The sequence below is a fragment of the Eumetopias jubatus genome, unplaced genomic scaffold (assembly GCF_037043125.1).
Source record: "Eumetopias jubatus isolate StellerSeaLion01/CBP00866 unplaced genomic scaffold, mEumJub1_p1.0 scaffold_5, whole genome shotgun sequence".
NCBI lineage: Eukaryota > Metazoa > Chordata > Mammalia > Carnivora > Otariidae > Eumetopias > Eumetopias jubatus.
Genome location: NW_028274811.1, coordinates 91,602,537 through 91,614,983, shown reverse-complemented (window position 1 = coordinate 91,614,983; position 12,447 = coordinate 91,602,537). Strand labels below are relative to the sequence as shown.

General features: G+C 36.3%; 1 protein-coding gene across 2 annotated transcripts in view; it reads left to right on the top strand.

Annotated features, from left to right (window-relative positions):
* The window catches only part of CPEB4 (cytoplasmic polyadenylation element binding protein 4), a 60,960-nt gene that overhangs the window by 30,054 nt on the left and 18,459 nt on the right, over positions 1-12,447 (top strand). The window contains exon 3 of one of the 2 annotated variants that reach the window (XM_028102716.2): positions 6,081-6,131. The exons of the other annotated variant lie outside the window; for it this stretch is intronic. Coding sequence (XP_027958517.1) covers positions 6,081-6,131 — 51 coding nt within the window. The remainder of the gene's footprint in view (positions 1-6,080; positions 6,132-12,447) is intronic. 2 annotated transcript variants of the gene reach the window in all.

The following is a 12,447-nucleotide window of genomic DNA, read 5'->3' as shown; positions in this document are numbered from 1 at the left end:
CTTCTGCTACTTTGCCAGTTTGGCTATTATAAAAGTAAGGAGTTCGATTTTTTTTTCCTCTTGCTTACCCCAAAGAAGAATTACATCCATTTGTAAACAAGAACACTAGCAAACCCTGATTTTTCTGAAGCTGAAAAATCCCCCAGATGGCCTACTCCCTTCTCCCAAGTTTTCAGTTTGGATCTTATTTGGCTAAAATGAATCCTTCCTCTTTCTTTCACAAGTGGAAAATTGTTGATTATCTCTGGCTTATATTCTGAGAGGGGAAAGGCTTTAATATTAATAAAGCACCTATTCTATATCCGGGGAATTTTCTGAGCATTCTGCAAAAATGGTATCACGAATTTCTCAATAGCCTTGTGAAGTAAATGGAACTATTTGTTTTACTGAGGTTCATAGAAGCTAGGTAATTTGACCTAGCTCACAAGATGGGATTGTTTTGACTGTCTACCCTTTCCACTGCATGTTCCATGGCAGAGAGGCCACCAGTTGCTGGCTTAGCTTCATTCATTCATTCAACAGCTATTTATTGAGCCTCTTTGCTCCAAGCTCTGCAATGCAAAACCCAGAATTTATCCTTAAAGATTCTGTTGCCTTAGAGAAAGAGAGAGTTTAGAAATAGGTAGTGTAAATATAGTGCAGTAAGTGTAAAAGGTATTGTATGGAGCACATGAGGTCGTCTGAATCAGAGCAGGTGATTTGGGGCAGGGAGGACTTTCCATAGGATGTGAGGCCTGAGATAGAAGGTACCTGGGCAAAAGGGTGGTGGCTTGAGTGGTGAGACATTGGGAACAAAGAGAGGAGGGCATTCCAGACAGGGAGGATCCCAGAAGTAAACATTAATGGGCCAGTAGTTCTGAATTCCTGGAGTACCACCTAATGTGGGAGAGGGGAATGGTGGTGTGGAGAGATGAACCTGGAGAGATAGGCAAAGAGGAGTCAAGAAGTTTTAAGAAGCCCTGGCTTTTAAAAAACTGAAAGCCACGTCTTTCCCGGGGAGGGGTATTGTTTAGCCTAAAAGGTATATACCTTTTATATGTGTGTGTGTCTGTGTGTGTGATTTAAATGGCTCTTTGAGTGGGTGAGGGGCAAGATTCTCCAGCTGATGTCAGCCCCAGCCAGCTCCTCCTCTGTGATTTTGCATGGAAGCATCTTTATTGGAAGTTGGTTGTATCATAGGTAGAATAAGGTACTCGTTTTGATTTGGGGAGTTATTTTTGGGTCAATAGAATAAATTATTAAAATAATTATCTTTATATCATTAAATGATAGGATCCAGTGAACACATTTTATTAGTTCATATTGATATGTGTTCTGCATCTGTAGAAGTAAAAACTTGGTATTCGGAAACTGAATTTATTCCACATTTCTTGAGCCTTGCTCTGTGTTGTCTAGGTCCCCACAGCGCCATCTTGCTGCAAATCTCAGGCAGTGTTGGTAAAAACCACAGATGAAGAAAGGCAGGTGGAGCAGCACCTCCTTTAAACAATTATTTGTGGCCGTATAGCTTTGACTTAAATGTGAACTAAGGAAAATTAGCAGGAACAGGAGCAGGAGGAACACTTCTAGCTAAACAACAACAAATGTATGTGTATGGTCATGTATGGATGTGTGTGGTGTGTGTAAATCTTTGCTCTACCTTAAAAATGGGCCTAAGCCCATACTTCTTTTCCTGTTAGAAATTTTTAATGGTGTCCACTGAAAACCCTTCCCTTTTCTTTGGAGTATCCAAATTTTTATAGTGTAAGTCAATCAAAAAAATTAACTTAGAATTTCACATTACTTGTCACTTTCTAGGACTGCATGCTGCATTTTGGATAGCCTTGCAGTTATTCTGTATTATCATTCCTTAGCCTGCACACATCACCAACAATGCTAGTATGACTGAAAAAGAGAAGGTCATAGCATGAAGTCTAATAGCTCTGTAGAACATTTGATATTTTTCAGTGTTTGTTATTTGAAATAGCAGCATTTATTATATCAATTCCTGCTGAATCATCAGTAGCAATAATATCTGCATTACATTTTAGAAAATAACTTTTTCTCTAATTTTGAAAAGAATATATACATTTATATACTCTAATGTATTAGAATATTTCCTTCTAGGCCTTCCTCCTTTCATCTCATTGACTATGTTACTTTAGTTTTAGTCTTAAAAGAATATGACAGTATATCGTGTTCTTTTGGGCACTTACTCACCCGAGCAGTTCTTAGTCTGGTTGGTAAATATTGGTTCTCCAACTTGCAAATGCCTGGCATAGAATTGCCTAGTTGAAGTACGGATCTTTTCTGGGCTGTAGAATTTGGTAGTGTAGTTCCCCAGAGTCACAGTGTATCAGTTGCCTATATTTGGCTAGGTTGAGTCATATCACCAAATATAGTCTATGCCTTCTGCATGATGTATGCCAGGCTTCTGGCTCCAAATGCCGCAGCTGGCCTCCAGAGACTATTACTTTCCTGTCATAACGTCCTGTCATAAGATTAGGACTGCTGATCAGGCAGTATTTCTTTATATTTATAACACAATCAATACCAGGAGCCTTCAAAGATTGAATTTTATCCACCAAATAGGGTTCACTTGCCTGAAATCCCAAAGCCCTCCTTTTCCCTTGAGAAATTCAATTCTAGATGTGCCAAAACTTCGGTTATATTTATGGATAGATGAGTTATCAAAAAAAAAAAAAAACAACCCACAAACACTGGATTATATTCAGCTTCACATAGCTTTATTTTTATTTTACTTCACTTTATTCATTTGTGAAATGCTGGTGTTTTAAGTTCAGTGGAATGAACTCATTGAGTGCTTACATGGTACTCAAACAAGGAAACTTAAGGTACCTAGGTAAAAAAAAAAAAAAGCTCTAATTCTTAAAGGGGGCTATTATGGTAAAAGAGAGAAAAAAGTTAGTAGCTAAAATGATTTACCTAAGAAGGTTGACTGTTGCGACATAGCTAGAAAGAAAAGTTGGTGAATTAATCTAAAAAGGGGGTTGCCTTTTTGGGAAAGTTGCCCTGGAAAGAGGTGAATCTGAAGGAAAAAAAAAAAAAAGATTTGAAAAATACCCTCCACTGGGAACAAAGGAAGAGGGCACTGTCTCAGACTGGAAAGGGGACTGTCAGTGATCTAGCTGTGGGACAGAAAATGCAGAAATGCCTGTACAAATTGGCATCCATAGAACAGAGAGGATCTTAGAGCAGAAATGAAGGGTATACAAGGAGAATGAAAGGAAGACTTGAAAGTCTCACGACACTTATAATGAGAGCTTACGGAAGATTTCCAGAAAGGAAGTGATACGGGTTATCCGTAATAGATGGCATGAATGGATGACTAGATATTGGAATTGTAGAAAAAGTTCACAGAAAGATAGGACAGGCAGGTTAAGAAAGCATTATGAAGTTAAAAAAAAAGTTTTTTAAAAAATGTCATGGCTTATATTTTAAAAATTGAAATAGAAAGCTTTACTGATTGGTTAACAAAATGTCACAGGTGTATTTGTTACTCAGAGGCCAAAATTGATTCCAGCCTGACAGGACTCATTTCACAAGATCAGGTTAGAAAATTAAAAACAAGTATCACTTTCAGAGTTAAACTGTGACCTTTGCCAGTGATTCTTCAGTGCCCTATTGTCTTAGCTGAAGGGTGGAATTACTGCATTCAGAAGTCTGAAGAGCAGAAAAAGTATCAAAGGTCACCTACCTTGGCAGCATAGGGCAGGATCTCTTCAGCAGCGGTGCATTGAGGCCAACTCTGAGAACTGAATTAAGGGACATTTTTGTGTCTGTCAAGTTGAAATAGTCTTCTTATCTCTCTCTCCTTAAAAAGAGGTACGCAAAAGGTGAGTTTCTGATAAGGTGGAACTTGATTTGTTTAAACTGGGCCAGCCAGTTTGGTAATTTGTCTTTCAGATTCTCATTGTTCATTATCCCTTCTTGGCATCAAATGAGGCGCATTTAGTTCATATGGAACAGTTCTGGTTTCAATGGAAATGTTAGCGTTAAAAAAATTAGAGTGTCTTCTCCGAAATAAAGAATTTCCTCTTAAACTCTGTTTAATATAGTTAAATACTTTGTGGGTTGACCTACGTCAACTTAAAAAAATATTTTATGGTAAATAAAAATGGTATGTGTGATACTTCTGTTAGTTTATTTACTAGAGGGTGGTTACAGCTATAAAATGTTTATGTGTGTGTTCCCTTCCAGAAAATCAGCTGCTACTTTGAGTTAACTGGTTCGGAAGCACTACTCACCCCCTCCTAACTTTTGTAACAGTTAAGGTCATGTTCTTCCAGTATCTCCAGTCTGTACTCTTTAAAAATGTGCTTGTGACAGGTTATACGATCCAGGTTTCTAGTTAAAAGCAGCTCAGATGGAATTCACTGGATTTGGATGCTTGGCTCTCTGTGTTCGCCTTAAATAATTGAGCCAATTTTTAGAAAGAAACTGAAATATCAGAATTAATTTTTGCCGCCTCCTTCCCCATCTCCATCCCTGCCTTCACTCTAAATAGAAACAAGCTGACATTGAAGTGACCTAATTAATAACTTTTAATAACCCTTGTATTTGGTTTTAAATTGTAGTAGGAAAATTGTTAAGTTCAGATTCTGTTTCATAGCAGACCCCCAAGCTTTGGATATGGGTTAATTAAAGCTATTAGCAATAGAGAATGGTTTTCTTTTTTGATGGTGTGAGTTCAGTTCTTTAGAGACTATTTCAAAGAAGCAGAATTTTGAGAAGTCGAAGGATAGTTGAGGCCTAAAGTTCCTTTTTCCTCAAGAGTTGTAAATATATAGCTGGTGGATGGATAGGACCACTTATTAGCTCTGGTTCCCATAGTGTTGTTCAGTGGAACCAGATAGAGCCTTTCTGGCATCTTGGAAGGCTGGCCTCAGCCTTACGGCTGCTTCCCCACTTTTTCCATAGCTTTGGAGAGTCTGCTGTGATGCTGTGGAATTAGAGTTTAGGCTGCTGTTTCCTAGTAGAATGTCTATAATTATGAATCAATTTTAGATTCTCACACTACCCAATTTACAAGAGTACTGACTATGGTAGGTAATTAACAGTCACATTCTCCTATTCACTCTCTAAATGAGCAAGACTTGTAGAGGGTTTTCCATCATTTTTATGAAGGTGGGTGTAGATGTAGAATATGGAGACTTAAAAAGGTTGCCCTAATGATTTTTTATAACTTACAGCATAGAGCTAGGCATATGGTATGGTACTCAGAATAGGTATATGGTATGTGGTTTGGATACCTCAACTCAATATGTAGAAACTCTTCCAAAACAGAAATGTAATTCCTGATAAAGGGAGAAATCTCAGTGCTATTTTCCCCCTCTATTTGTGGCTACTAATTTGGAAAGATGTTGCATCCTCCAAAAAGTTTAGTACTGTCACAAATTCTTTTTTGATGGACATCTTGGGTGTCCATTTTAGGTTCAAAACTAGATTTTGAACCACTTCAAAATTAGAAGGAAACTAACCCAGCATTTTTTGAGTACCTGCTGTGCTTTGGGCATTGTGCCATGTGCTTTGATTCTTTCTGTCACCTGTAAGTACAGTGATATGTTTTTCTTACTTTCTGTACTTTTCCTCCAAAGTGAGAATTTAAACCCATTAGTGTGTCTCTACATGTAGGCATAAGTCTGGCACTTTGGTTATGAATTATATAGAGAAATCTTCCTGCTAATTATGTATTTTTAAAAAACAAAAAAACTACACACATGAAAACATTTTCACATTTATGGGGCAAAGAAAACTATTATTACGAGTTTCTATTAGAATATAATGTTATAAAGAAAATTACTTTGTGTGGGAGTTTGGGAATTAGAGAACAAATAGTTAAATATGAGGGATGTTTTATTTTCCCACTTTCAAACTTGCCCTTCTTGGATGTTTGTGAACATGCTGATTGATATGTCCTCTGACTCATTGTGTTCATTAGCACAGCAAAGTTTTATCCCATAATAAAGCTTTTTAAAAATACCTTACCTATTAAAGCTATTAATTCAGTTTTGTTACTGAATACATTTAAACCATCTATGAAAAAAATAAATTTAGTAACGGCCTTCTTTTACCTTCAGGTCGTCTAAACTATTCATATCCAGGATCCGATAGCTCTCTGCTTATTAATGGTAAGTGATAATTGATTTACCCTAGTGAAGTTGACAGAACTGAAACAAGTTAGTCCTAGATGAGAAAATATAGTAGGTATGCTTTGACAAGTGGAAAAATGACATTAGTTTGTTCTGTAATGATAATTGCAAGTTGCTATTACTTTATTAGCTATATAATAATTATTTTTCCTCCAAATTGCAGCAGTAACTTTTTTTAAACTTTGAGAACTGACTTATTCTCTGTCTTGAAATTGATGACAGAATAAATGAGAATCCCATAATTATACATAAAGAATGGTTTAATCTACCATTAGATTCTGTAGAGTGACTTTTGAAATGTCAACATGAAAACCATTTCCATGTAGTTAGAAAAATGTTCTAGGAGAAAGGGAGGGTAATCAGAGATCTGAAACCAGAAAAAGCAGCCTGAGACCACAGGGGTTGACATTGTAAAGGACAAGGTCATTCACTATTTGCTGTCTAATGAGAACAAGAAAAATGAAGTTTTATTGACATTTACAGTGCCTTTGGTAAATTCTCCTTTCTGGTTCTAAATATTACCAATGTGCCGTTGAGTTCTCTTTTATGTGCCTATGCTGCAGCGGACTAAATTGCACAAGGAAGGGGCATCTCCTCGTAGAAGGAATTAAAGAATCAAAAAGTGTCTGTTTCGTACTACTATAGTTTAATAGGATAAAATACAAAAGTCTTATTTACTTCTTTCCTCCTCATTCACTATTGAATATGGGTTTTAAATTTGTGTGTTCACAACGCCTTCCATCTGTCAAAGCTCATTGTAAGTCCCACCACCTCGAAGAAGTGTTCTTGGCTAAATAGCTATATTCTCATCATTCCAAAAACCAAACCAAACCAAAAAAAAAAAAGCCCCCCAAAACAAATAAGCAAACTTTCTACTTGTCTATGGTATATTGTGAATGGAGGATTGAAAATTATTTTTATGACTGGATCTACTTTTGGTTAGTATTTGACATCAGTATTCTGTAGAACGTAGGATTGTTGAGCCAGGAAAAGTTAAAAGGAAATTTGATTTATGAGAGTTGCCGTGGGTACATCAGATCCTCTGAAGACTGTACAGTTTATAAAAGCCTCACTTATTCATCAGACTTTGGTCTTTTCATGCTACAGCTACCAGAAATAATGCCAAAATATAATATTTCACTAGAAATGTGTGTAGACTGAAAACCAAACCCAGTGGTGATAATGGCATCAAGATAAGTGGGAATAATATAAGGGTTGCCATTATAGCAGGATTTTAGCTTTTCCTGTGGAACGAGTTCTCGAGTCTGTGTGCTGGAAATGGCAATGAACCCAAGATTTGAGATGTTGATGTGCGATCTTAGGCAAAGTGGTCAACTCTTCTTTGTCTCAATTTCCTCATGCAGTTGCTAAATTAGATCAGTTGCCCCTGGAGTCCATTTTGTTGAGGTGAGACTCTCTAATGGGTTTTCCTTAAAGCTAAATTCACTTCATTTTTTTTTTTTAGAGTCTGTTATTGTGAGATTGCCTCCTCTGCCCCTGCCATTAATATCCTTTCTTTTATGAATAGATTATTTTTTGTGACCCTTACTTGGCAATGAAAAATAAAGGTAATTTTCCCCCCAAATAATTGTTTTGAAATTTTACTTGTCCATAGATTCTAAAAGGGACTGGATGGTTTTTGCCGTCGCGTGCATGGAAACTGTGTTTATTAGAAAGGTATACCAGCTGAGGTTAATATTGTCTCAAACTGAAAGACAGGAAGATAAAGAACAAAGAGTTGTCAAAGAGGGAGAACTTGCTGGATCCTTAAGCATAATCCTGCCATGGTCTCAGATCCAGTGTTCATCTCAGAGGGTCCTAGAACTTGATTTTATCATATTTGATCAAGTGTTAGTTCTTAATAACCAACCAGCTAGGACCAGATACCAATTTATACATTTTAATAAGGAATAAAACTAAGTAGACCAGGTGCTGGAGGTGACTGACAGAGTCACTCTTTCTCCAGTAGCAAAGTCCAGATTATAGCAGATTACTTTAAAATCATGAAATTAAAGCAAGGTGGGGGTGGAGGGATGTTAAGACAGTTTTTAGTCACCTTGGTGTGGATGTAGGCATTGCCCATTCTCTTCAGTCAAATTTATGAAACCTCTTCTATGGCGGATTGCTTCTATAGATAAATTAATCTCATTTGTGTGTTGATGTTTTAGTAACTTTGCTGGCAATTTAATTCATGATTTGGGGGTACCTATCGTATAAATCTACTGTAAAGCACTATTTGTATTTAATGAAGATAACCTTTGGACTCATAAATACTACCCATTTCACAGAATTGTGATGAAGATGAAATGCATGTAAATCACTTAGCGTAGAGCTGCTACATAGTTAAAATAATTAGAATGTTTGGGAATATTTGTGGATAGGAATATTAGTGCGAATATACACATAAGTATTTTGGTTAGGAATATTAGTGCTGAAAATTTATAAGGAAAAAACAACGGGATTAAGATGAATGTAAAAATCATCTGTAGTTGAACATGCTTTCTTTGGCTGATTATTGAAATAAATAACATAAAAACTACTACATTCATTTTTAAATGCAGTCCCTTTGTATCTCCTATCCATGCAGTCTTTTCTTAAAACTGAAATAAAAGCCTAGTACATTGTGTTGGTTTAATTCATTATTCAATTTTAAGACTTTAAGGACCTGTAAGGAGCTGCTCTTCCCTGTCCACCATAAATAATCTATTCAGGCTTAAAAACCTTTAGAAAAGTGATTTTATATAGCTACTCTACTTGTCTCAACTGTAACTTTCAGAGCTTTTTCTTCCAAGCCGCTGTTGAGTTGAAAGCCATTTCTTTGTTTAGATAAAAATATGTGAGAACTGTTTACTCTCTTCACATGAACATCTGAATTTCGATGATGATTTTCATTGTATAACTCGTTTTGAAATTTTCAAGCAATCCCAAAGCTTTTTGGAAAAGAAGTGGGGTTTAAATCCTGAATAAATAAAATGAAAAAAAGATTCAGAATAGTCTACCAGCTTCAGCAGTTTATATTAGAGTAATGTTGGGATTTGCATGTACAAAGATAAAAAGAGCTTACTCATCTAGTGGGTCAAATTACTTTTTTTCCCCTTTGGCCATGCTCAATCATCAGTTTTTATACTACGCAGTGACCTTCATATACCACTCATGACTTTTAAAGACACTGCCCGTATAATTCAACAAATAATAATTGATAACTGTGCTAAGAGTGTTGTGGTGCACATTCTGGGGAAATCATTCAATCCATCACTGTTATTAGTTGTAGAGATTTTTTTTTTTTTTAGAGGACATTCTTGGGGGAAATCCTTGGATTTTAAGTGTATTAAAAAAAACCAAACTTCGTAGCTACTTTCTGGATGCTGTATTAGTTTGCTAGAGCTGCCTTAAGTACCACAGACTGGTGGCTTAAACAGAAATTTGTTTCCTCAGAGCTTCTGGTCCTGGAGGTTAGAAGTTTTTAGATCAAAGTGCCAGCAAGGTTCATTTCTTCTGAGGCCTCTCTCCTTGGTTTGTAGATGGCTGTCTTCTCTTTGTGTTCACATGATTTTCCCTCTGTGCATGAATGGTATCCTAATCTCTTCTTTTAAGGACATCAGTCATATTGGATTAGGGCCTACCTCCATGACCTCATTTAACCTTAATCACCTCTTCAAAGACCCAGTTGTCAAATACAGTCCTACTCTGAGGTTCTGGAGGTTAGGACTTTAGCATATGAATTTTGAGGAAGAAACACAATTCATCCCAGATCACATACCTTTTCCTAGTAAATTTTATGTAATAGGAATGTAGTTAGAACATCCATTTTATGGTTATGAAAAACAAGCCTGAAACTGACTCAGTTTCTCAGCCAAGTCAGAAAGGAGTGTTAAGCTTGGGCCAGACTTACCTCAGATTCCTTTGGTATGTCTTGGTGTAGTTTTGAGACAGACATCAGATTGAAAGGTTAATTTTCCCTTTACCCATCTTGAAAAGTTAGTCTGCCTGAGAAAACTAACATGCAATCCCAACCGCCTCTGTATAAAAGTGCTCCTGCATGGTCCTTTCTCCCCCCACCTTCCATTCCATTGTGTTAGCCTTCCTAGGTGGGGCATAACACAAAGGCATTGTGTTAATAGGATTAACTGCTTCAAAAATGAAACCGCAGGCAGACAGCAAAATATATTAGGTTTTAACAGATTTATGTATGTATTTCCTTTTCTCTGTGGATGTCTCTCCCTTGGAAGCATCCACTAAAACATTTGCTTGTCCCAGAGGAGGAGATTACTTAAGAGATCTTTTAAAAAAAGGTTAGCATAGAACAACTCTTAATTATAGTTCTTTGGAATGGAAGGAGGAAGATTGTTTGCTTAAACGTTGGGGGTGGTACACAGAAATCTATGAACGGGGGGGAGGGTATAATTTACCCATGAGAAATGTAGATTATAGTCACTTACTGAAAATGTATATAGTGTGGATCTAGTTGCTACAATAAGGAGGATGTTGAAAGATGCCTTCACAAAAAAGATACTATGGAAACATATTGTAAATTCTAAAGTGCTCTGCAGTTGTTAGCCTTCGAATAGTAATGAAAAGCTGAGTAATTATTGAAGACAACCTCAGAATATAGACATTGAAGACAACCTCAGAATATAGACACAGGAGTTTACTTTTGCGGAAAGGAAAAAATTACTACTTACTGAACATCTGACTGTGTGGTCATCATGTGTACATAGGGTATCTTTTGTTATTCTCTGATCAGCTCTCCATTTTTGTAAAAAACTGAAGGTTAGGGACGTAGAGAAACTAGAGTCCCATTCTTTGCCCTTTTTTCCCTAAGATAGCTCTTTACAAATAGTATCTTAGTCTCATCTTTATTGTATCTTATTGACATTCTTTGAATATTGTACCACCAAGTTAGTATAAACACAAGCCAATGTGACATATGAAATCTCAACCACTAGGCATATATTTAAAATAATTTTGTGACAGTGAGTCAGTCCATTACATTATGGGTTGATTTATAAGATCATTTAACAAAAAATAAATAAATAAATAAATAAAATGATTCTTTGCATCTTTGTTGAATTGTATGCCCTGGTCTTTATGATGGTTGTCTGCTTTTTGGTTCTATCATCTTTATTGTTTTGTTAACAGATTAATTCCTTTTAGCTTCCAGTCTTTGACTTACATCTTTTTAAATGATTTACTAATTTAAGTAATTCCCTTACATACTTTTTTTTTAGTCCTGCTGAAAAAATCAGTTATTTGATAACATCTTTTAATCTGAGCCCTCTCCCCTTGTTTTTTTCCAAATAGAATTGCTATCTGCTTTCTCAGCTTGGGGGCAATGAGAGGTAGATGGAGGGCCTGAGGTGGGCCAGAGTAGCCTGAGTATGGGCAGTCTTTCATTGCCTACTAAAATCTAGTAATATCTTATTCATCTTCTTTACAAAGATGATTAGGTCTTCTCATGTAGGAAAGGATGTTTTTCTTTAATATACCATTTGTTTGTTTTTAACATAAGTACCAAGAAGAAAACAAAAAAGGGTCTGTGAACAAGTGTAGTAATATAGTTAATGTAAATAGTACAGTGAACAAGTGTAGTAATGTAGTTAATGTAAATAGTACAGAAGGGGGTAAATCAAGAAGTGAAATCCTTCTTTCTTTCCCCATGCCAGTTTTTCTCTCTAAAGGTTCTTGTGGTTGTTTCTAGAAAAAAGTTTTACGCACATTCCCACATACCTGCTTGTATTTTCTTTATTTCTACATGTACACAATAAGAATCATACAGTACACACATAGAAAACTCATGGAAACTACATCTTAGAGAGCTTTAGATATCAGCACATGAATATGTGCCACTCTTTTTTGTTTTTTTTAAAGATTTTATTTATTTATTTAAGAGAGAGAATGAGAGAGAGAGAGAGCACATGAGAGGGGGCAGGGTCAGAGGGAGAAACAGACTCCCTGCTGAGCAGGGAGCCTATGCGGGACTCGATCCCGGGACTCCAGGATCATGACCTGAGCCGAAGGCAGTCGCTTAACCAGCTGAGCCACCCAGGCGCCCCTATATATGCCACTCTTAAAATGGCTGCATGCTAGGTATTTACTTCTTATGATTGTATCGCTGTTATGGATACTTTATTTCTTTTTGATTATAACAAATGTTATAACAAGTGAGAAAATAATATTTTCTAAGAAAAAGTCTCCATTTTTATAATGAAATATATATAGATATAATGTATATTTTAAAAAGATTTGAAAAGTCTTTCTGTACCTTCTTTGCAAATCTAGTCTCCCAGAGTAGTAA